Source organism: Schistocerca piceifrons, chromosome 3 (genome assembly GCF_021461385.2).
Source record: "Schistocerca piceifrons isolate TAMUIC-IGC-003096 chromosome 3, iqSchPice1.1, whole genome shotgun sequence".
In the NCBI taxonomy this organism is placed as follows: Eukaryota; Metazoa; Arthropoda; class Insecta; order Orthoptera; family Acrididae; genus Schistocerca; species Schistocerca piceifrons.
Window position 1 is genome coordinate 188,134,797 of NC_060140.1, and position 26,644 is coordinate 188,161,440.

General features: G+C 40.6%; 1 protein-coding gene across 2 annotated transcripts in view; it reads right to left on the bottom strand.

Moving 5' to 3' along the window:
* LOC124788186 (transcriptional regulator ATRX homolog) overlaps window positions 1-26,644 on the bottom strand; it is a 495,869-nt gene that overhangs the window by 434,164 nt on the left and 35,061 nt on the right. For both annotated transcript variants that reach the window (XM_047255347.1, XM_047255346.1), the window contains exon 3: window positions 12,168-12,239. In XM_047255347.1, the coding sequence (XP_047111303.1) occupies window positions 12,168-12,239 (72 nt within the window). The remainder of the gene's footprint in view (window positions 1-12,167; window positions 12,240-26,644) is intronic.

Genomic DNA, 26,644 nt, shown 5'->3' on the forward strand with positions numbered 1-26,644 from the left:
GGGGAACGATTTGGGGTTGTAGTTCTGTGCATCGAATTGAGCTCGTGAACGTTTAGAGACTGCTGGTGTTTCACTACCAGTAACAGATGATGGACTACGCTTCATCGCGTGTACAATATGTAAATAAGGAACAATATGTAAATTTCTATTATGTTGCCTGTGAATGACAGATTCAAGTTTGCACTTGAATGTAATGCACCAACGAATCTTATGCGCATCCCAATTTTGAATACTATATATGGTAACAAAATGTGATTATTAGATCCGCATCAATATGGTACATTCAGGCCATAGCTATGGAATTCTTTTTGGGGAACAAATGCAAAACATAAGAACACAGTTCATAAACTGTGCAAAAGGACTCTAATAACAACAACAAAAGTTAGTAAACAGGATCACTGTATAGTTCTGTTCCAAGAATTGAAGATTTTAACTATACTATGTGAATCCCTTCACCCTATAAGTTACAGACACCAAAACCAACCTTGATAATTACTGTAAAAACAGGTCCATCCATGACCATTGCACAAGATCTAGATGAACATACATTTATCAACAAAGAATAACCATAAAATTTAATACAGCATCTATATTATTATAAAATGCTATCTCGGAGTCCAGTTCCAGTTGCAGTATAGAGGGTACAAAAATTCAATTTTCAATATTTTGAGTAATTATGAACGAAATTTAAAAATTTAAAATGCTGTCCTAATCTACTCATTAAGAGGTGTAATCTTAACATTAAATTTTCAACACTATAAGACATTGAGAATGAGAGCACTTAGTAATCAAAATTCTATAGACAATTTCAAATGTTTATGGAGCTACTACCCACTGACACAACCCCCCCCCTTACACACACACACACACACACACACACACACACACACACACACACACAAATTATGAAAGGAAAAAGTTCATCGCTTACTATATTCCACTGTCCATTCAGCCAAACTTCAACACCAGGCATGACTTTCTAATTTATTACATCTTTACTACTACCTCTATTTACAACCACTTAGCAGACAGTATCTACATATATCACTGAATGTAACTGCAAAGTTGTATCACTGTGCAACATATAGTTCTGGATACCTGATGTCATAAACATTGAGATGAGTGGAAAACTAGTTTTGCTTAAAATGATGAACAGTGTGTAATCGTATGGCACTGGTGGCTGGGAGCCATATTGCAAGTCCTTTTTAGTTGACGCCAACAAATTACCCTGCTTGTATACACTCAGGTTTCATAATGAGAGTACTTGGTGGCTTCCAACACAGAATCATAATTTCAAATCTTTTATTAAGTTTTTCTCGCTTACGTGGGTAAAGACAACTATTTAACACATTAACTCATTCGTAAAGCAATAAAATATTTGAAGCTCTTTTACACATGAGAGTTCGAATCTTTAAAGAATCAGGGTTTAATGGTTTCTGCTTAGAGATGAAGTTTTAATATAAACTGCTAAAGGAGATCAAAGATATTTCTAAAGTAAACTGTTCTAGAGAGGCAGTTAACAAGTATCTGTTAAGCAATGCATTCCATACTGTGAAGAGTTATTTAGATAACACAGAACAGGGGTTCGGTAATATATATATAACATTAGTAAACAATAAACAGTGATGACTGCATTATTTACAGATTTCCCTGCAATTTCCAAGTTTTTCCAGTGTGAAATTCCAAATTTCCCTGTATCAATTTTTATTGTACATGAGGATAAGTTTTATTTTACTAGCTTTCATAGCTGCAAATAATATTTTTGAGTTGTGTGTTCATAAGTTTTCTGGAAAACATGCTGTTTGAAAGTCTCTCAGACATGCAGCCATATTGATTGATTGTCGGAGAAGGAATTTTCAACGGCATAATGTGCCGTCATCGTCAGGTTACTCCAGCCGGCTGACATCCTGGACAAGTGGGTGCGATACACATACTGATCATCTCCCTCCTCCACTGACTCTGTTGAGGATCATGGGATGTGCTGGCTGTGATAGTGGGGGAAGCTCACACTCAAGAATCTAGCGGCAGTTCTCAGTTTGCACTCCATCTTTGTAGTGCTCGGTGATCCGTTTCCTCTGTATTTGGAGAATTTATATCGCCAGAACCCTTGCTTCACTAGGTTGAAATCTATTGTCCTTGTTGATGAGGTACTCATGTAGCTGGATTTCGATACCCCCCTTGCAGACACAGCCCCAATAGTGGGACATGTTTTGCAGAATTTTTGTATCTTCATATTTCATTTTCAAGACAACGTTCAGCAATTACTAGTTTGTCGGCTACTGGGGGCCGGTGTGCCACTTGTACCCCATGTGTCTGTCTTTAATTGTGTGACTGGTTTATCCGAAATACACATTCCCACACTCACTTGGTATGTAATACACTTAAGATTTCAGAAGTCCCAGAATATCTTTTACTGCCCCTAAAAGGGATTTGGCCTTTTCTGGCAGGTGGTACACACATTTGATAATTTGTTGTCATAAAAGTCTATCAGTTTTTCCAGATATGTTGCCTCCGTATGGAATGTAGGCTATCTATTTCAGTCTTCATCAAGTTTGTTTGTTTTGTTTTGCTTTGCTTTGGGGCGCAAAAAACCAACTGGGGTCATATGCACCCAAGTAAAAACTATAGAACACGAAGACAATTGACATAATAGAAAACAGCTAAAAAACAGGCATGTGAAAAAGGGTTAAAAAGAGACAGAAACGGAGGTCCAAACCTAAAAATTAAATGGCCTTCGCCATACTGCTTAGGCGAACAGAAAGTAAAACACTGTCAACAGCCTGCGCGTCATTTGCTAAAACAGCCGTAACTCAGACAGCAAACCCAAGCAGGAACGTAAACAGTTAAAAACTGGACAGTCTGTCAGGAAGTGGTGGACAGTTAAAACTTGGGTGCAATGTGTACAAAGCGGTGGGGTAGCACCACTTATCAAATGACGATGGCTAAAAAGGCAGTGCTCAATATGCAGCCTAGTAAAAATGACCTCCTCCCGGTGGGATGGTCAAGAGGAGGTCATCTAAGACACTGGGGAGGCTTAATAAGCCGGAGCTTATACCCGTGAAACAAGGACAATTGGCGATGCAAAAGGGACACCACCTGCTAACAGATGTCAACACAGAGATCATCGGAGGGAATGTAGGAATTCGCAGGTTGAGGTATGAGGTCTGCAGCCTCGTTTCCTGGCAGTCCGACATGACCAGGAACCCCCGGCCCCCTGGCTCAACCAAGAGTGAGCAAGTGACAGTTTTCCTGGACCCAGTGCACTAAGGGATGGACAGTGTACAACACACACAAACTCTGAAGGGCACTGAGTGAGTCTGAACAGAGGACACAATTAAAAATGCTGTGTCATTGGATGTACTCCTTGGCCTGATACAAAGTGAAGAGCTCAGCTGTAAATGCTGATCAGTGTGCCGGGAGCCGATATAAAAGAGACACGGGTGCCAATGACGATTGCACACCCAATCCCATGGTCAGTCCGAGAGCCATCGGTGTAAACAAAGGTACTATCACGAAGTTCCATGCAAAGGTCATGAAACTGAAGGCAATAGACTGAGGCTGGAGTAGTGTCCTTAGGAAGCAAATAAGGCCAAGGTTAACATGGGCCGCTTCATGAAGCCAAAGTGGTGAAGGGTTCATACCCATCGGGAAAGTTGCAGGTGAAGTTAAGCTGCCGTAGTAAGTGCCGAAAGCGGACTCCAGGAGGTAACAGAGAAGAGGGACACACCCTATACCGACGATCAAAGGAATCATCAAAGGAGGAGGCATAGGATGGGTGGCCACCCATGGCAGACAAACAGCAGGCATACCTGCTGAGGAGAAAGTCACAGCAGTAGGAGAGCGGCAGTTCAGCAGCTTCAGCATACAGACTCTCAACAGGGCTAGTGTAAAAGGCGCCCATGGCCAAATAGATGCCATGATGGTGGATAGTGTTGACACAGCTTAAGAAGGACGGGCGTGCAGATGCATACACAAAGCACCTGTAGTCGAGTTTCGAATGGACAAGAGATCGGTACAAACGGAGGAGGGTGGGTCGATTAGCACCCCAGGAAATACCATTGAGGATACGTAGGACATTGAGGAGCCGCATACAGAAACTGCCAGGTAAGACACGTGGAAGGACCAAGAGAGTTCCCTATCGAGCATGAGCCACAGGAATTTTGTAGTTTCAACTAATGAAAGGGCAACAGGCCCGAGATGTAAAAATGGTGGAGGAAACCACTTGCATCACCAGAAATTCATACAGATGGTTTTGTCAGTGGAAAAGTGAAAGCTCCAGGAGTAAAGACGATCAAGACATTGCTGAAGATGCCGCTCAGCGAGATAGGTCCATGGAGAACTGCAATAGATGGTCTTCATCGTGGATTGGGTGAAGATGTGTCAAATCAATCTGGGAGTCACTAACTGTTTTTCTGGAACAGTTTCCTGAGATGGTTCAGGACTCCTTCCGTATGTGACAAGTGATGGCAGCTGGAGCTGTGAAGGTACTGGGTTTTCTTCTGACAGATGCTGTGTCCTGCTCAAGGAGTCACTGGAACTCACTGAAAAAAAAAAATTTGGCCCCCATTCATCAAACTTTTCAATTTTGTGCTTATGTCTATGTATTTTCTTTTTCATGGACATTACTGTAAACAGACTGACGGCATGCCTACAGTAGTCCTCTGTCACCTGTGGCGGTCAATATGTACATGTAAGATTTTGAGGACAAGACACAGCACCACTAAAACTGATAGTCTTTTACAGTTATGTTGATGATATGTTCGCCATTCAGTCTCACAGGAAAGACGAACTACATTTTTTTTTGCAACACTTAATCTCTATCCACAACTAAATTCAGTTCACAATGGAGGAAGAGCAAAATTGTCAGCTGCCATATCAGGATGTTCTGGTATGGAGAAAACGAAATGGAACAACGGGACACAGCGTCTATCAGAAGAAAACCTACATGGACCAGAATCTTCACGCGTCTAGTTGACACCACCCATCATAAAGGGAAGGAGCGCTAAACACGTAGGTCCACAGAGATTGTGTGATCTCTGATGAACAAAGCTTGAAACCTAAACTGGACCACCTGAAGGACATGTTCCAGAAAAACGGCTATAGCAACTGACAAAATCAGTGCACCTTCAGGCAAAAGACTACACCAACCGAAAAAGATAGCCTACATTCCAAATTTGGACAAGACATCTCAAAAAACTGATAGTGTTTTACCATAAAAAATATCAAATGCATGTACCGCTCACCAGCAAAGACAAAATTCCTTTTTAGAGACAGTAAAAGACGACCTGGGACACCAGAAATCTGGAGTGAATTACGTACAATGTGAGTGTGAGAATGCATATGCTGGACAAACCATTCACAAATTGAAGAAAGGTGCACAGAACATAAACGACACAATGACCTCCAACAGTCAACAAAATCAGCAGTTTCTAAACACTGCCTTGAAAGCAACCACAAAATGAAATACGAAGATACAAAAATTCTTCAAAACACATCCCGCTATTGGGACTGTACACAAGGAGGCTGTCTAAATCCAGCTATATGAGAGATTCATCAACAAGGACGATGGATTTCAACTTAGTCAAGTGCAGGCTACAGCACTGAAAATGCTCCAAATGCAGCAGAAACTGAACACTGAGTGAAGCGCAGATTGAGGTCCGCCACTCAATTCCCAAGCACGAGACCCCACCACGCTGGCATAGTGCACATTCCATAAAAGCATTGGAGGAGGGGAGATGCCTGGTACATTTACTGAAGGGAAAAAATTTGCAACAACAACAATTAATTAATTTAGAGTAATAAAATTTCAGAAATACATTTGTCTAGGTAGCATATTTAAGTGATTAACATTGCAAGATCACATGTCAATGCAAGTGCGAGATAAGTATTGCAGATTTGAAATGCTGATACATTACTGCTAATAACTGATCTAACTTTGGGTTACAACAATGGTATGTTGGTGAGCGTTATCCTGTTTGGAAACACCCCTGGAATACTGTTCACAAATGGCAGCACAATAGGTCAAATCATATTACGAAAAGAAAATTTGCTACTCACCATATAGCAAAGATACTGAGGTCATAACAAAATCGCATCCCAGACCATAACTCCAGTTTTCAGTCCAGTGTGTATAGCATCTGGACAAGTTGGGTGCAGGTCCACAACTGACTTGCTTCCAGTCAACACACGCCCATCACTGGCACCGAGGCAGAACCAGCTTTCATCAGAAAACACAAAAGACCTCGATCGTACCTTCCAATGATACCTCACATGACATGACTGAAGGTGCAAATGGTGGTGGTTTTGGTTCAGTGGAATGCACACTACATGGCATCTAGCTGGGACCTGCTGTTGGAAGTATCTAATTTGTAACAGTTTGTTGTGTCACTGTGGTGCCAACTGTTGCTCGAATTGCTGCTGCAGATACAGTACAGTGCAACAGAGCCATACGGCAAACAAGATTGCCTTCCCTTTTGGTAGCGCCATATGGCCATCTGGAGATCGGTCTTCTTGCAACCGTACATTCTCGTGACCACACTGCCAGCAATTATGTAGTGGCTACTTCCCGGCAAATCTTTCTGCAGCATCACAGAAGCAACATCCAGCTTCTCGTAGCCTCATTACATGACCTCGATCAAACTCAGTAAGGTGCTGACAATGACGTCTGTCGCCTCACAGGCATTCTTGATTAATAGCTGCACTAAGTCCAGTCTCACACCCATTATATGTAGCACGTATTTAAATCAAACCTGATTTGTATCCTCATAGTGGCCTTATTAGCATCACTATTATGCAACTGGTGCTAAATCTGAATACACAGCATCTTTCAGATGTAGAAACACACCTATCAACTTTGTTTATATTGCACAACTGCTTCTTGGTGTTGCAATTTTTGTTTTCATCACTGTATATCACACTCACTGATCCAGGATGTCAGTCAGCAGGCATAACATCATGATGACAGCATGTTATGCTGTCGAAAATACTTCTATAATGATCAATCAATCTGCTTGCATGCCCAAAACATTTTCAAGCAATTTTTTTGCCTGGTCCCATGATTTACTAGTGATTATTCCCAGTTCAGCTATGATTGAAAAGAATAGGTATGCAACTGGAAATTTTAATGTTATTCAAGACATATTTTGCTGTTCAAGAAATAATTTTCAATCTGAATATGTTGTAAAACTGTTACTGCAGATAATTCAAAATGTTTCATTATAGGTTTTAATTATACCATGAAAACTCATGCTATAAAAACACTCTACATTATTCAATCATTCAGCTGCTGGCATTCTGGACTAGTAGTAATTGTTTCAAAATATCTGCGCAGTTCATATTAGAAACTAACCAATTCTGAAAAGACATAATTTGTTTCTTGCTACACTATCAAATGAAGTGAAGGTAAAGCTGCCAACTACAAATTTCCTGGTGAATAAGTCTGGTAGTTCTACAGTAGAAGAAAACAGAATATTCATGCCAACAACACACTCATATCTTTCTGAACAGTGGCAAATAAAATGCCATACACAATTTTCAAACTGAAATACATCCTAGTACCAAAATTATAGAGTAAGCAATTGAAAACATGCAGCCACAATGGCAAATAGAGGCACGTGGGCTATATTTGTCCAAATAATTTGGAGACTGCTCCTAATTCTTCTGTAGGGCTTTCTCAGTCTGACTGACAAAACTAATGACATCGCAGAAAAAGTGTGTGTGTGTGTGTGGGGGGGGGGGGGGGGGGGAGGGGGGGGGGATTATTTACAACTTCATAAAATTTTTACAGCGAATACATGGTGTGTCGTGGGGCGATCACTCTGTTTTTAAAATAATTGAAAAGCCACAATCACTTCAATATCATTTACTAGATGACCGTTTTCAGCACTCTGAAGGTATAACATAGCAGGTTTGAGGGAGGGCTTACATGAGTTAACTATATACATTACAATTATTACAGAACCACATACCTAAAATGTGGATTAACATTTATAAAACCATATTGACATCATGGCACATGAGGCAGACCATGTGATAAAAATCACTGTCACAACCAATAAAAAATAATAAAAAACTGCTCCCATGGTCGTTCTTTCCATAAAATATAAAACTGAAGTCACCAGAACTACCATTGCTCGCCTAACACTGGTCAGCATCACCAATGCCCTATTCCACACAGGCTTACCTGCTGTGATTCTAGCAGTTCACAACTGGCCACCAGATAGCGGTGTCCAAGCAGCGCACACACAGTCCTACAGTATAACCACTCATTACTACTAAAACACAACTTTACTATATCTGCTTGTCACATACCCACGCAAAGCCCACATTTGCACATACATTTCCTGTACATACTATAATCACTATACACTACATCAATTACAAAGTAAAAGCATCTGAGGCACAGACATTACCCATTAGCACCTTACAAAACTACATATTATAGTTTACCTTTATTCATATAAGTACGTCAGGCATACGCACACAAAAAGCTGTTCATAACACAACTTCGGCAAAATGTGACGAGCGATTATAACCTGTATGCTGGGCTTTACCTGTCTAGGCACTGTGGTCTTAGGTATTGTAAGCGCTAAAAAAGAACATATTAACTTGCTATAAAGTCTCTCACCACCTATACAATCGTTATGAGCAAGGTATGAATCAACTACGAAAACTTGCATAGGCACATGGAATTAAGGAATGCCAGGTCAGGAGCAAACCGAAGGGCTCAGGAACAGGGGGGAAAATGACATGCAGACCAAGATGCACAGTGACTCCACCTAGGGTCTACCTTGGTAAAGTAAATACTTGTTATAAGGTTTGAAGTGTAGTTGGCCAGCTCAGCCAGTAAAACTTTACTCGATAATTGCCATTGCCCGCCAAGCGTTCCTTCGTTACATTCTTATTTTATTTATTTTTATATTTTACAGACATATTTGTGTATGAAGCCAGAACGCTTGGGTTTTCGGTATAGTAGTATTATGGTTTTTCATTATTCCCCATTCGGTGAGGCCCATGGACGAAACAAGTGCCATGCCGATGGGAGCGTACGTAGAATCACCGTGCATCTTGGTCCGCATGTCACTTTCCCCCCTGTTCCTGTGCCCTTTGGTTTGCTTCTGACCTGGCATTCCTTAATTCCATGTGCCTATGCAGGTTTTCGTAGTTGATTCGTACCTTGCTCATAATGAATGTATAGATGGTGAGAGACTTTATACCAAGTTAATACGTTCTTTTTTAGCGCTTACAATACCTAAGACCATAGTGCCAAGATAGGTAAAGCCCAGCACACAGGTTTTAATCGCTCGTCACATTGTACCTAAGTCATGTTATGAACAGCTTCCTGCGTGCATATTCCTGATATCCTTATATGAATAAATGTAAATTATAATATGTAGTTTTGTAAGGTGCTAATGGATAATGTCTGTGCCTCAGATGTTTTACTCTGTAATTGACATACTTTATAGTGATTACAGTACGTACAGGAAATGAATGTGCAAATGTGGGCTTTTCATGGGTATGTGACAAGCAGTTATAGTAAAGTTGTGTTTTAATAGTAATGAGTGGTTATACCGTGAGACTGTGTGTGTGTGCTGCTTAGACACCGCTATCTGGTGGCCAGTTGTGAACCGCTAGAATCACAGCAGGTAAGCCTGCATGGAATAGGGCGGTGATGATGCCGACCGGTGTTAGGCGAGCAGTGGTAGTTTCATCTGGTGACTTCAGTTTTATATTTTATGGAAAGAACAACCAGGAGTGCAGTTTTTTTATTATTTTTTATTGGTTGTGTCAATGATTTTTATCAGATGGTCTGCCTCATGTGCCATGATGTCCATATAGTTTTATAAATGTTAATCCACATTTCAGGTATGTGGTTCTGTAATAATTGTAATGTATATAGTTAGCTTGTGTAAGCCCTCCCTCAAACCTGTTATGTTATACCTTCACAGATCTGATGATGGCACCTTCAGCATGCTGAAACCGGTCATCTAGTAAACGATATTGAAGAGATCGTGGCTTTTCAATTATTTTATAAAATTTTTAATTTATAAACAGCTATTGCCACCCCTGCAAACTCCACATCTTTACCATTATTCATCTCCATTCAGTGCCACTGTGCAATAACCTCAGTTACATGCGAAATCATCACAAGGATGGGCTTCACACTGTTGTTACTTGGAAGATAAATTCAATAAACTTCATGGGCTTCAGACTGTTGTTACTGGAAGATAATTTTAATAAACTATGACAGCAATGACATGTTTCAACCAAGATTGTCTCCTCACTATAGTCATTTTTTATTTAAAGCATGACACTGCAAAAAAGTCAACAACTTAATTTTGCACAAAAATTAGTAAAAAAGAGCTGTAGCTTGAAAAGATGTATGTTCAAATATGGCTCATGGTCTCTCAGATTCCAGACCCATTTCCCACATAAGAGCGGTACATTCTCGCATATGTTTGAATTCTACCACACTCTCAATCATGCCACAGGAAATGGACTTGGAACCCGAGAACCAACAGGCAATGACACTGAATCCCTGGGCACACCAGAGGTAGCCATGATTGAGCAACAAAACAACACAACAAATCAAAGCACTTTGTACAACTCCATAAATGAATGTTTTTGAAGCAGAATCTCACGTTGATTTGCAACAAAATGACTCAGCACATTTCTTTCTGCTAACAGTCAGGTCAACTCCTCCCAGTTTCTCTCCAAATTCCTCAAGTCATTCAGACTTCCCCAACTTACTCTGTAAATTAATTTTCCCTGAGAATTCCAAATTTTCCAAGTTTTCTGAGCAAATCACAACTCTGTAATAGTAAGACTCCTCTGTCTATTCACAACACATTTTCATATTTCCTTTTTTTGTGGAAGACCTTACGCCAAAGCTTTGCACTGGATAATACTATCATCACTTCTATTTTTGAGCTCGACATCTCACCCATTATAGAGAGATGCTCATTCAATTTATCAGGCAAGCAAATGGGAAGTTGGGATACACAAGATGGCACCTGCAGATCATTGTAATGGTCCTTATGTCAGCAGATAGTGTAGATACACAGGTGTAGATACATGAATTAGGTGTGTGGCATTAGATTTTTACATTATAAAGTTCAGTTGCTATATATCCCTTGTGGCAAGGTAATCAATCGTTCTTCACAAAACCTGTTCCCTCAGCAGTGCTTTTTCCATGTACTCAGTGGGGGAAATTCTAGTTGTTTGGAAATCAGAGGTAGAAATACCAGTGACAATGAAAGTTTGTGTCAGGTCTGGAGGTGAGCTCAGACAGCCTAAAGGTTAAGGCGGCTGCTATTATTGTTAAGTCAAGAAATCAGGATCCATGTCCCAGCATAGCATAAATTTCATGAATCATATTGGGGAAAAAGTGCATATAAACTGTGACTGACTGTTGTTGCTTACATTGAACCACTTCTTAGAAAGAAACTGTCCCATTGCATTCATAGATAAAGGCTGTAAGGGTTCATTCCTTTTTTTTTCCAATACCAATAACAGTGTCTTAAAAACATTCAATTTGACAACTGTGGAGGCCTTACTAACTGTGGTAGTGAAGACAAGATGCAACTATTTGCTAGGGACAACATTCATCTCATGTTAGTTGCAATTAAGTAAAATGTAAAGTTGTCCTCAAGCCAAAGATTGATTTGAACCAGTTGTACTATGGCAAGTGATATGCCCTTGCCTTCCTCCAACCTCTGACTGTTTTACCGAGTCACCTCTATCGAGACCTGCAGTGTAATGTGGGCTCCACACTGCACAGTAACTTGGCATTTTTTATATTAACGGATCATTGACGGAGGTGAGAAAAGTGATAACTGTCGGAAAAAAAAATCCAAAGAATGGCTCAGATTTGAAACCAAGTTATTTGGATTTGTAGAATGATACTTATCCACTTAGCCTTTGAGTCATACCTAATCATCACGCACACCTAAAATTTTAATTCTGGCTACATATGCCCATTATTTGCTTTCAATCACATTGGGTGATGTTTTTCACTTGCACAGAATTTCATATCACTGGTAGCATTTATAAAGTAATGATATGCATTTAGAATAGGACAACAATAACCACGTACTACTACTACTACTACTACTACTACTACTACTGCTACCACCACCACCACCACCACCATCCACAATGGTACTTACTGTCAAAATTCTTTTTGCGGTATTTTACTTCCTCTTCTGTTAGAGATAGCCGAAGTTTGATTGCGCTTTTCCCTGTGAAGCACATAAAATTTAAGATCAGTTATTACAGCCTCAAAAATTTCAGAAAAGAAAAAGACAGCAAAACAAATGTGCCTATAGACAACTACAAATGTCTTGTTGAAAAACTGCATAGGCAGCTGCAATGAAATTACATTCATCCAAATTTTATGAAAATTGCACATAACTGTGGCACAAGAATAAGAATGTGTTTCTGAAGCGACATCTACTAAATGAATTTCTGCCATCTCTGATTCATTCTTTAAAGTAGGCCAACAAATAGAAGAAAGATAAAGCAAAGATCACCAAGCAAGTTAGTGACCTACTGACTGATTACATACTATCACATCAAAAATATTCTGAGTGTTGGTTGGTAGGCCTAAATACTGATTCCTACAACCACCTCCTCTTGGACAAGTATCAACTACACAAGTGATTCAGATTCCTTTATACTTGTGCAATTGAATGAGAAATAACAGCTGTGTTGAAGAGAGAGCATCCTGTCATACAATAAACAGATTACTTTGCCATTTAGGTAAGATGTGTTTTGTTGGTGCACCACGATTTTCACTATTCTGCGTGGAATCAACTGATGTTACATAGTTAATCTTTCGAGGAAAATATATGCTGGTTTGGGGATTAAGTCATCAACTAACTATGTTCTTGTATTTTTCATAGCACAATCACATGACAATTTCATAATGTCGTAACTCATTTTGATCAGGCGGTGGTCATCATCTGACTAAAGGCACATGCTGCAAGTGGTTTCCATTACATTGTCAATAATACATAAGCAACATTGACAACACAACGAAAACTACTTGCACAATGTACCATGGCCTTTATAGACATTCACACAGATTGAACAAAAATAGTTCTTGATAATAAACTGATAGGACAGGTAGCCAATTCAAATATTCAGAACTAGCTTGGTACCCACTGCTGGCTCACATTGACTGTATGGTCTGCACAATTTTGTTTTTATTTAATCAAATTTTGATGTTGCTATGTCTATTGCTCATGTGTAAATCAACACACTGTGCAAAAAGTGTAAAACCAAATACCAATTTTTGAGCTTCTTAACTGCTTTAACAGTGAAATATTTTTTTAAAAAAAACTTTCATTCCTCATTTCACCCCTTAGATGTGGAATTTCAATAAATCCCTTCTTAAATTGTCCCTACAGTATGAGATCACTGCCCTTTCCAAATTTCAAGTTCCTATCCTTAGTCCTATCCTTAGCAGTTACAATGAGTCAATGAATCAGTCAGGTTCTATTTCACCCCCTTCGGGGTTAAATTTCCAAAAACACTGACATACGTATTTTTTATTTCTAAGCAAGAATCCAAAAACAAATTTTGATAGATGTCGCTTTAAAACTGCTTTGGTAGTTATTTAATATTGATTTATTTTTTAAAAAATCAACTGTTTGACCCTATGGGGATTACATTTCTAAAAACACTGACATAATTCTTTATTTCTGGCCGACAAACTGAGAACCAATTTTCATAGTTCTAGCTTCAAAATTGCTCCAATAGCAACATTTTTCAAAGAGAGTCATTCTCTTTTTCACCCTCTTAAGAAGTGGAATTTTGAAAAATCTCTTCTTAAACAACGCCCACAATACAAGATCAGCACCCTCTTCAAATTTCAAATTTCTATCCTTTGTAGTTTGGGCTACATGATGATGAGTCAGTCAGGACATATCATTTTTTATATACTCATAGATGATGTGACATGTATGTTCAAGATATGGGGAAAAAAAACCTTACCAGTGGACATGTAGCACAATAAGGAGAGCACTTAAGGGTAAAACAAGGAAACAGACACACAACTGAAATTTAATAAAGTCATGGCAGTTCCCACTCTATTACATAGGGCAGAATGTTGGATGCTGAGAAACAATGATTTATGGAAACTAAGAGGCATCATAAATGAAATTTCTAAGATCTGTGAAAGGGTGCAACAGGAAAGAGCAAATTAGAAATGAACTACCAAGCTACGTATTAGGGATGCAACCAATAACCCGAAAGGCACTCTAAAACAAAGAAAAATGGAGGGAACGTGTATTTCATATGCCACCACAAAGGCTTTGTAATCTAGCCAAGAGGAAAAAAAAAAAAAAAGTGTGGGAAGACAGAGGAACAGATGGTGAGATTGGAACAGGCTCTAGGCCTAACCCTGAAGCAACAGAAGAAGAAGAAGAAGAAGATCCTGAAAGTAAACCAGAATCAGCATGGCTAATTTAGACTTATTTGTTTAGTGTTCACATGAACACTGAACCCATCAGATTCCAGCAGCACTATGAATGTTGTTCTCTGGCATGGGATAAGTTAGCGGCTGTTTGTAAGCAGTTGTAAATTGCTCTGAATGCTGTCAATTTAGTGGAAGCTGCTTCAAATGGGTGTGCCGAGCGAACTACCAAACATCATATATCAGATATACCAAAGGTATCTCAAGTACAGCCCATCCGCTTGATTCAAGTGGTGTGTCAGTGGTAAGTCTTGTAACCTAGTGCAGGGGAGAAAGAAATCAATGAGAACTCAAGGGTATTACTGCCATCCACCGTACCACGAAGTTTAAGATGTTGACTTCCAGCAAACGTCTGGGTTAAGGCAACAGTTGTTCAAGACAGCTTTCAGAGAAAGCTTTCAGAACTTTTTTGCATGACTATCTGTCTGTACAACCTGCAACAAATCCATAGATGTTCCAATCTATATTCGGTAGATTAAAGTTTCCTCCAACTAATATTGTATGGCGAGGGTATTTCCATGCTACTGGGTGTAGACTTTCTTTGAATGATTGTACAACTGCTACAGCGGACTCAGATGGATGGTAAAACATCCAATGAATAAACTGAATTCACCTAGGCCAGTTATTCCTGTCCAGGTAACTTGGCACTCAGATTCAATTTCGACCTTGGCAAACACATTTCTGTTGACTGCAATTAATTCTCCTCTTCCCGTTATGTCTAACATGTCTTTTCAATATACATTCCACACTTCATCGAATGTTTCAGAGCTTCATACTTCAGGTTTCAGTCATTTCTCAGAGTATAAATTGAGCATGACAGCTTTCTGGAAGGCAGTAAATTCGGAGACTTTGTTATCAATACTTCAATAATTTCCTATTAAAACCAAGTACCTTTATTTTACTTCCAAGGCTCGCAGGTGTACTGCTGGAGCCAAGCATTGAACCTCTGACGATTCAAACTGGCAGTGTACCCGAAAACTATGGAAGCAGCATATATATGCCAGGAAAGACTCAAACCATATATAGCCTCTATTTTGTTAGCAATCAGATTTTGCTCTCTGTGTACTGAGTGGTGAATATTCATCACAGGACCTCAGACTATTGCCTACCCTAAAAAAAAATCTTGTACACTCCATATCTACTCTGCTACCTGAGTAGCTGCTTCCACTACGTACTGCACCCCTGATCCATCCCAGATAATCCTATAATTCACCACCCACACAACACAAGTCCGCAAACCTGCAGCCAACACTGTCACAGAATCAATGGAGCCTCTGGTTGACACCTTTCATATCACTCCAAACCACAGGGCGCCAATCAGCTCTATCTACAGTACTGTAAATTGTAATCTCTGCTTGCAGCCAGTGAGCAAGGCCAGCAGTTTTCATCAATTCTCCCAAGCACCTGTAAGAACTGAGGACAGTCTTAGAATCCAAGCAACAGGAGTCACGGGGGCTGACATGAGTCGGAACTAGAAGACTGCTACAACGTGCACCCTCAATAGTCACAGGCAGGGCTTCCACTACATCTCAGATGAGGCTCCCGGCAGGCATACCCTGTAATACACCTAATATTTAGGCTCACAGTAACTGCCAAACCCCCACTCCCATGTACCTGCCTGACCATGCTGAAGGGGCAACTACTTGTAGGGTGAAAGGGCAAGGGCAGGTGGCCATTCCTCACATCCAACCTCCACCACGAGCAACACAAAGAAGTTACAAAGTGCCACTCACCCTGAGATGAGTCTGGCTTCCCTACTCAGGTAGAATGAAAGGTGCCTTGGTAGCAGAGCTCATCAGAAACTTAAGAGACATTTAAGGTGTCCCATACAATGCACCAGTTTCTTCACCACTACTATGCTGCGAGTCAACAGCATACAGACAGTTGACTGTGTCCAAGAGAGTCTCTAGCTGTTTGTAAACTGCTGCCAGTTCTTCCTACACCTGCATATAGCAAGCACACTCCCTACCCATTATAATGCCAAAATTTGGAAGAAAATAGTAAATAAAGACGAACTCTGTTGCCTTTTAGACATGGAATTGCACTATGATTACAAACACAAGTTACTAGAAAGCACTGAGACTGTTACTGATATTACTTCACTGAACACTTGCAGAGGAAAGGGTGGTGATTTGTTACCATTATTCAGTTCAAATGTCTGGTACTGAGCGTCATGGGTTTCGAATCCGCACCAGACAGCATGGAACTTGATGACCACTAGAGGTCTCTGCAGCAGTCGCGCCGTAAGCCGTGGCTGTGCGCGCTCCTGACCCCGAGCCTAATGTGAGGGCGCCACTGTGGAGCACGTAGTCCCAGCAGCCAATAGCGACACACCCTGTCGTGTATTTAGGTGGCTGCCTCTCACTCAGCGAGGCAGTCTGGTATTCACGTTGAGTCGATTGATATCTCACTAACATACATTGTGTTTACGTTGTGTGCGCTTACTTTCCATTTACGAGTAGATGTTGTTTTGATTTTGTGAGGTTATCTCGTGTGACCCTGTTGCTTAATACTTTGTTGTTGATCTTTGTGTCTTTCTTGGTTGTCTGTCGTTGTGCTTGTCCTTCCATTTCTGTTCATCCGTCTTGTTTGTTCGCACGCCGCTCCCATTTGGTCCCACCGCATTTTCAATAGCAGCAACCCCGCGACCGTTCCTGTCGCAGTTATAACAAAATGTATGGCAAATAATAGTACCTCTTACACAAATGGGAGCAAGGGATTGGAAGGATCACCTAGTGTACTCCCAGTGTATCCCTCGTTCAGCTTGTTGAGGCAGTTTTTGAAATAACTGGAAGAAACCAACTACAGATTCTGGTGCACATTAGAGCAAATAATACTTTCCATCGGGATGTCCAAGGTCACACTTTTAGTGACTGGCTAAGAAGGTAGAAAGATCAGCCTTGCTCAAGTTCAAAATCAGAAGCATTACTCCCACAACTGATCAGAACCCTCTTTTCTGAGGCAAGTAAAAGGCTTGAACCAGACACTCTGAAGGTTCTGTGACAAGCTAGGATGTGACTGTCTCGACATGACTCACAAAGAAATGCAGGGCCCCTAAATATGTCTGCAGAGCTGCTGTACACATCAGATGTTGTTATGCAGGTGGCTGACTATGTGCAGAGTGCACGCAAGGTTTTCTTAACTTAGGCAACTCTCCATCCAATATGGAAATGGATAGCTTTAGCAGACCTAAATAAATGATCCCTTCTCCCCAATGATTAATTAAAATCCCAATGATCAACTGCCGAAGCAAATGCAATAATGTCCCAGAGTCTGAAGCCCTCTTTAAAACAGAGTGGAGCCCTTATAACTCGTTTCAGAAAGCTGAATAAAACCAGAAGTTGACAGCAGTGAGATTTTTTGGGTGAATCTAAACTGTATATCTAAAGAACAGGTTAATGAGAAAAACAGAGATGGTGTATTGTAAGCTAGAAACTCAAATTCACCAAGAGACAAAGTGAAACTGCAAGCAAGAATGTTTGTGCAAGACTCAGTAGCAACGGTGGGCAGAAACTTATAGCTAATCTTTCTATCAACAACCAAGCTCATTCCCAAATGTAACAAAAAACTTTAAAGAACCTTCAACTGACTAATACACGTGTTCCTCAATTACTGCTGGTTATTGGAGGAGACATAGAACAACTGATTGGGATAATTAGTTTTGTAAATGGCCGGTGTGAGAAGCCACCCTGTGAAATAACACTAAATGATTTCCCTGAAAAGTAAATCAAACAAATCCAAGATGGAATAATGACAAGAATGACATGTGTGAGAGTTGCATTCGTGTGTGTGTGTGTGTGTGTGTGTGTGTGTGTGTGTGAGTGTGTGTGTGAGTGTGTGTGAGTGCACGCGCGTGTGTGCGCGCGCACGCAATTCAGAAGGCTTTTTGGTTGAAAGCTTACTTGTTTAGCAGTCTTTTTGGTGTGCTTGTCTGCAACTAAATATCTCTGAAAACTAGCTTGAATAATAGTTTAGCCCAAGCATCTTGATAATCTATTAAAATAATTACGACAAAGACACTCCACCTCTGTGAGGAGTCCACATTAAAACTGGTATCCATGGCTATGTCACAGTTGTAGCAATGATGATTACTAATATACAATGGGTATCAAACCAAACCAAGATTTACACGGCCATTAAGTTAGATAAAGAGGCAGTCACATCATATCTTGAAAAGGAACACAAAACATTTATTTTTGCACCAGGAGCATGTAGGAAAACTGTGGCACAAATTTAAGAAGATAACTGACCCAGCACTCCATACATAGATATGTATCTGATAGAACAGTTCATGATTTTTTGGGGGGGGGGCTGCTAAAGAAACAATTATTATTGAATCCTCTGTGTGAAACAAAACGTTGGGCAATTGATGAAGTGATATTGAAAGAAAAATGTCAAACGGGCAATATGTGAAGCCTTCAATCAATGAATCCCATGTCAGAATCTTATTGAAAGCTCTTATACAAAAACTGAAGCAATTCTGATTATATGTAAATACTGTCAGTGGCATCAAAGTTAGTATCCAGGCACTCATGGATGACACAGGAAACAAAACAGAGTAGTAAGCAAAAGCAGAAATGCTTAAATGTGTTTGATAATGTTCCTTCACTAAAGAAGATACAGATGTATTGCCTCGGTTTATTTCCCACAACACTGCAAAGATGAGCGATACTCAGACTCTACAACCGACACTCATGAATGAGAGTGTGTGGTTACTTTGTGGATCACTTCTGTTTCTTGTAGATGGAAATGATTTGCATTTTCTTCCAACCACTGTTTGAGGGATCTATAGTATATTACGGTTAAAATCCAAACTTACCCAGTTGAAAATTCTGTATAGAATCTGACAGGGATTCCATCAATCCCTGGAGCCGTGTTTAAGGTTAGCTATTTCTACTAATTTTATCAATCTGTGCAAGCATCTGTATGTGTTATCACTCAGACACTGCCTTTGTGATCATAACAAAGGCAGAAGCTGAGTTCTAACACACACAAATGCACGTTTCCTTCTTCATTCTGATCATGTCCAATGGTGCAAATAAAAAACGGACACAGAAGTTTTTCACGGAACTACATTAAAAAAATATTTTTGTTCTAATGTGAGCCTTTACAGTAAATAAAACTTGTTAACAAAATATTAGTTAAAAAACTAATGTTGGCAGTCTTCATAGACAGAGAACAATAGGTGTAAAATCTACAGTTTTAAAATATACAGTTTTTGTGTTTCCTATACTTTCCTGCATTTTACACTTTTTTGGGTCAGCACTCTGAAAAGTGTAAAAAGGAGGTTTCACTATATCATGAAATCCATAGATCAAAGCAATGAGGTGGAGGGAGTATCTCTTGGCTTTCAGAAATCATTTTACCAGACTCGACATCAAAGGTTATTAACAAAAGTACGGAAAATCCAGGAAGGAATAAAACAATATTATGAAAAGGACAGATTGCCACTCATCATGTAGAGGAGATGTTGAGTCACAGACAGACAACAAAAAGACTGCTATTGTTGTGCCTGTCTGTGATTCAACATCTCTTCTATATGGTGAGTAGCAATATACCCTTTTCATTACATTGTTGTTAACAAAAGTAGTATCATCTTGGGTATCAAACAAAATTTGTGAGTGTATTCTGAATTTTTTAGTACAGAGGATGCGGCATGTTATCTTGTACAGAGTCAATGACAGAAGTAATAGTAACTTCAGGTGTATCCCAGGGAAGTGTATTGGGACCTTGCTGTTCATGTTGTATATTAATAACCTTGCAGAAGATATTAACAGTAACCTCATATATTTTACAGATGATACATTTCAGTTCTCTATAATGAAGTACAAACTGTAAAAATCAGCCCAAATGTCCAGTCAGATCATGATAAAACTTGTAATTGGAACCTTGTTTTAAACAGACAGAAATGTACAATTGTGCACTTGTACAATGAAGAAAAGCGGTATGTTATGACTACAAAATAAGTCAAAATTGGAATCAGCCAATTCACAGATACCTAGGGATAATAAATGGGAAAGGTATAAACTGGAATGATTATATAGCTCATTCACAGATAAAGTTAGAGGCTGACTTCAGTTCAATAGTAGGATACTGACAAACAGCAGTGTCTCCTTTGCAGACTGCTTACAAAAACACTTGTGCATCCCATCTTATAATATTGCTCTAGAGTGTCAGATCCATATCAAATGTGACTCACAGGAGGGTCATTCCACATCAGTTTGACCAGAAAAAAAGCGTTTTCTCACTCACCATCTCAGAGTGGTCATCACGGAAATGCATTTCTTGAAGAACAAAACAGAATGCAAAAAAGGAGGAAACAAGACATTGGATTTCCAGTAGGTGACAATAGTATCTGTAGCAATTCCATTGGAGAATGTGTGGTGAGAGTCCAGGTTAGACATAAAAAAGCTGAGGAGGAGGTCAGGTCACTTGGTCAGTAGCCATCACTGACAAGGATGGGGTGACATCCATAAGTAATATGTCAGGTTGTGAGGGGGGAGATGGCACCTCTGGGGGATTTATGTTGTTTTTTTCTTCTTCTCTTTCAGAGGTGGAGGGGGGTAGGGCATAGGGGGAGTACAGGCATCTGCAAGATCTGGAACCAAAAGAGAGTGGGTGACCTTGGGGTGCACAGATGGTTCATCTCGTGACTGAGTAGTGGTAAGAGTCTTCTAGCCTTAGAGATGCCAGGGAGAGAGGTCCTGGAAGGACCCCTACCATTGACAGGTGCCGAAGAAGGGGGGCACTTCATTGGCTGGGGAGGGAGAGCAGTTCCCTGACAGGAGGTCGTGGGACTGCAGGGGCAGGGGAGGGGGAGGGGGAGGGGAAAGGGACTAGGGTAAGGAAGAGGGAGGAGGAGGGGGGGGGCAAGGGGAAAGGGGGAAGGGACTACAGTAAGGAAAAGGTACGAGGAGGAAATGAAGTAACAAAGGCCAAAGTTGAAGATAGTGACACTGGATGGAGTCTCTCGTATTTTTGGTGAGACTCAGCATAAGACAAGCGATCCAGGGACTTGTATTCTTGGACTTTCTTTTCTCTCTTGTAAGCCGGGCACTCTAGCATTAGGTGGGTGGCGGTCAGCACAGTTGACACACACAGGTGGCAGAACACAGGGGCTTCCCTCATGGAGTGGGTGGCCACAGTCACCACACAAAAGGTCCGCTGTACAGCGGAGAGACATATGTCCAAAACGCAAGCACCAAAAGCACCACATAGGTGGAGGGACATAGGGCTTCACATCGCATCTGTAACTCACAACCTTGATATTCTTCGGGAGGGTACCCCCCTCAAAAGATAGAATGAAGGTGCCAGCATCGGTGTGGTTCTCTCTGCGATCCTTCTGCACACATCAAACAAAACAAACGCCACGCTGCTCAAGGTTAGCCCAGAGTTCCTCATCTGCTTGCAGGACGAGGTCCCTACGAAAAATCACTCCCTGGACCATATTCAAGATTGGTGAGATGTAATAGACACTGGGACATTGCCAAGACAATCACAGACATGAAGAGCTGTGGACTGGGTAGCAGAAGAAGCTCTGATCAACAGGGAGGCCGACCGCATCTTACTAAGACTCCACTTCACAAAACTTGTCCTTGATATTCTCCACAAAAAACAATGGCTTTCTGGTGCTGAATGTGTCCCCATCTGTCTTAGTACAGATGAGGTAATGGGGAAAGTGTTTATCCCAGGATGGTGAGCCTGGCCCTCCTCCCATGGTGTAGCCAGGGAAGCGAAAGTTGCCAGGTCATGGGAAGCAGCATTCATTGGTCCTTCACCATTCAAAGAGACAGCCATTTGAGATTGGGCAGATTTTTGCAGCTTGATATGCTTCATGAGCCAAGCACCTGCCCTGATACCACCCAATCTCAGCAGGAGCTCTTCCCATGAGCGCCACCCAGCTGGCACCATAGCAAGGGCAGTCTGGTGCAGCAGCTGTTGCTGGGAGTTCCGATGCTCCAAGAAGATAAGAAACTACTCATTGTCATACATGGTGAGGGAACAGCACAGGTATCAGTAGTGTGACCCCTGTGTTGTCAGGGGGCTCAGCCATATGGGTACATTACAGCCCCACCACACGGACTAGCTACACGTGCTGGAGACCTAGCAAGGTGGAAGGGGGGTACAGTGGGGAAGGGAGACGAAAAGGAAGGAGGAGGGGGGGGGGGGGGGGGGGAGGAACCTACTCCGTAGATGCTAGCGAGGGAGTTTTCCCCCAAATGGCTCAAACTAAAAACAGGAAATTTTGAAGTGGAGGTCAAACCTCAAGCAGGGATCTGAACGCCAAAAAAGGATGAAAGACCAGGCAAAAGGAACAAAACTGCAACCAATACAGGAAACCAGGTGGATAGCCATGTCGACATGAATCAGAATGCCAAGGAGGGGGCAACAGGGAAGGAGCGAGGAGAGGGAGGGAGGACAGAGTGAAGGAAACGCAGCCAGGGAAGGAAGCACTGGCTGCAATAGTTCACGGCCCTGTGTGTGCCATGCACTAACTCCTGAAAGAACCGTGAGCCCCTGGGGAGAAGGGCCTAACCTCACTCATTTTTCACCAACACCCTCTACCCACTGCCTTCCTTCATCTGTTCTATCACTGCTCCTAATCCACACCACCTCATCGTCAAACTATGCGCACAACTCCCCCTTGCCTGCTGCTGGAACTGGCTCACTGGGGCCACATCCCTGTTCTGCGCACCTGGAGCCTCTCCATCCCAGCCATCAGCAGCATGTCCCCGATCCTTCCTCTCACTCCCTCCCTCCTTTCATCCCTAACAATGTGGCCATATAGAGGTGTGTGTGTGTGTGTGTGTGTGTGTGTGTGTGTGTGTGTGTGTGTGTGTGTGTGTGTGTGTGTGTTTCAAGACCTCTATTATAACTAGGAGAGTTGTTACCTTTATTCCTTAATTATTTATATTCTGCTAAAACTTTTCTACCATTATTTCCAGTCCTTTATTATGCAAGACCATAAAGATGATGATGTATCCTTGTGTTCCTCAGACCTCTGAACTGACTTTCCCAGATAGTTATAGTGGGTCTTATACTACAACATGTACTCGAGCCATGGTGACTATTGGCATTTTTTCCTACACAATTCATTGCCATATGCCTCACATATGGACAAAAAATATTGTCTGACAACACAATGATGTTTGTTCAAGTACTGGAATCTGTAATCAAGAAAACAGTGGAAATTTGTGAAGTCAACAGCTCAGAGTAACAGGGCTCTGGCAGTAGAAAGACAGCAGATAACAGCAGATAACAGCAGCAGCTGCTGCTGCCACAACAGCAATATTGGTAGTGGGCCCATTCCTCGGGTACTGTTGTGGTCACTGGTAAAGCAACTCCTGGTCACTGACCATCACCGACTTTCATACACAATTTAGAAATCTCACTGATTACTTGTCACAAAATTCATTTACACTCAGCATTGTGGAAGATTGTTAATACGAAAAAAATTTAATGATACAGTTGGAAGGCAGCAGTGACAATTCAAGAAGTGCTGAAGAAGACTATTCTAAAACAGATTCTGACAGTAATGTCAGTAGTGTTTTCTCACGCTCGGAAATTTGGGAGGGAGGAGCTTGCCATCAGTCTATCACCACATTGTGAACACTTTCTTCAGATTATAATTGTTAACCCTATGAATGTCAATGTACTGATTTATCGTCACCCCCTACTGACGCTATCACTGTCAGGGTGCCGTTTCGTCGGTACTCTGCTTCGTCTTGTTTAGCTTACAGAATCGGGCACTAGATGGTGTTGGTGTGCTGATTACGGATGCTCTTTGCCTCAAGCTATGTGTAGGTCTATAGCTATCAACAACTGAGCATCGTTTTGGTGAAATAGTGTTCGAATATTCCGCTTTTTCATCGTTTGTTTATTGACTTCGTGTTTTGCAGTACACATTTACATTCTGTTATTGCATTCTACGTAGTTAGCCTTCTTAAATTGAAGCACAGTGTTGGATATATGGAATCAAAATCAAGTTTATAATATTAAAAAAAAATTTGGACTGTCAATCAAATTCCTTTGAAACATTATGATAATCTGTGTAAGACATAATATTCTACATACTTTTATGGATAAGTGGTAATTTTTTCATATTTTTAAAGTGAATACTGTGTGATATATGGCAATTTAAATAGAATGTAGCATAACGGTATAAATATGCATGACTTTTTAGCAAACACCACTCCAAATCAGCTGACCGCAAAAGGGTTAATATAGTGATAAATTATTCTGCCACTCATTGTGGAATGAATTAACAATGCAAATATGTCACAATGAAACCAAAAACTGCAAATGTTCAATGATTTGTGAAAATAGTTTCCATTTCTATTATGATGTATAACAAATAACTTCACAATATTTTAGCATATTAGATATTAAACACCTATTTTCAATTTATTAAGTTTGTATATTACAATAAATAACTGTAAATACATTCACATGTACAAATGTGAGCTGTATGTTGTCAAGGCTTTCATTTTTCCTGCTACAGAATGTGTGTAGTTGCATGTTGCTGTAAGCCATGTAAAGTAACACTGCCATCTGCTTTCTTGAATTGTCAACATCAACTGTCTGTTTCACAGACTACATTGACAAATGCAGAACTTTAGGATCTACTATGGGCAGGAGGGGGCCACTGGTTTCTGATTTTGAAAAACTCAAAAAGCAGACAAATGTGTTTAGCAAAATAGGAATGGATATTGTCATGGTACACCCCAAAAGTGTACAATTAGCATAAAGTTCAGAGAAGGAAGAAACCATATGACAAAGGAAGAAAAGGTTTAATATCCCTCTGATAACAAGATCAATAGACAGAACACAAGCTCGAATAGGGCAAGGATGGGGGAAAAAATTGGCTGAGCCCATCCAAAGGAACTACCGCACCATCCGCCTTAAGTGTTGCAGAGAAAACGCAGAAAACTTAAATCTGAATCATTCGACGGGGATTTGAATCATCGTCCCCCCCAAACATCATCCAGTGTCTTACCACTGGATAGTAACCAGTGGAGGAAGATTAGATTTTGATATCCCATCGATGACGATATCTTTAGAAAAAGAATACAAAGGCCAAGACAAGAAAGGAAACTAGCAATGGTATTTTCATTGGAATTACTTTGGCATTCACCATGAGGATTTAGGAAAACAGCAGCAAATATGGTTGGCTAGATGAGGGTTTCAGCTCCACTCTTCTCAAATGTAAGTTACGTTAACCACTGTGTCATTTCACACCGTGACAAGTCCAAGGGACACTGATTGCTGTAGAACATCCTCCATGCCTCCTTATATCTTCTGGGTGTGATCTGTTGAATGGATATGTGCATTTCAGCTAGAATATAAAATGTTTACTTGTGTGGCTGAGAAAATGATGCTGCTCAAATTGGATCATAATCTAGTCAACATCATATTCTTAGCATTAAAAGTATTCAGGGGAACTGGATACCACAGCCTAAAAGCATGCACATAAACTTTGATGATGTGTTTGTATGAGTTATCTGTGGAATGCTCAAATACAGAGCTAGTTACCCTATTTACTCGAATCTAGGCCGCACTTTTTTTCCGGTTTTTGTAATCCAAAAAACCGCCTGCGGCTTAGAACCGAGTGCAAAGCAAGCGGAAGTTCTGAAAAATGTTGGTGGGTGCCGCCACAACTAACTTCTGCCGTCAAATATATGTAGCGCTACACAGGCATGCTTTGTAGGCACAAAGATAAATATTGGCACCAAATCCTCTGCGTCAGTAAATAAATTTAAAAAAAGGGTGGAAGACGAGTTCTTGTTCTCCACCCCGAGTTTCGACCACTGCATTTTCATTTTCATACATTATCCAACGAAGTAAATACAAATTCCGTATTGTTCATCTTCGAATGTAGCAGCATTTCAATGTACTACGAAAATCTGATTGGCAAGACCGTTTGGGATGTTTGTCAATATGGCCAACTCTACATTCTGAAATAAAATAAATAAATAGGAACTTCTATGAATTGTGAATCACATGCAGTATTCTCTTCACCATAAGAATAATACGAATATAAACATTTTGCCATGTATTGTTTCATGTTTGCTGCTATCTCATTTAAATCGTGTCTGCCCAATAAACTACGAAACTAGAGTGAGACAACAGCAAACGAGGAAGAATATACATATCATGTTATGTTTATAT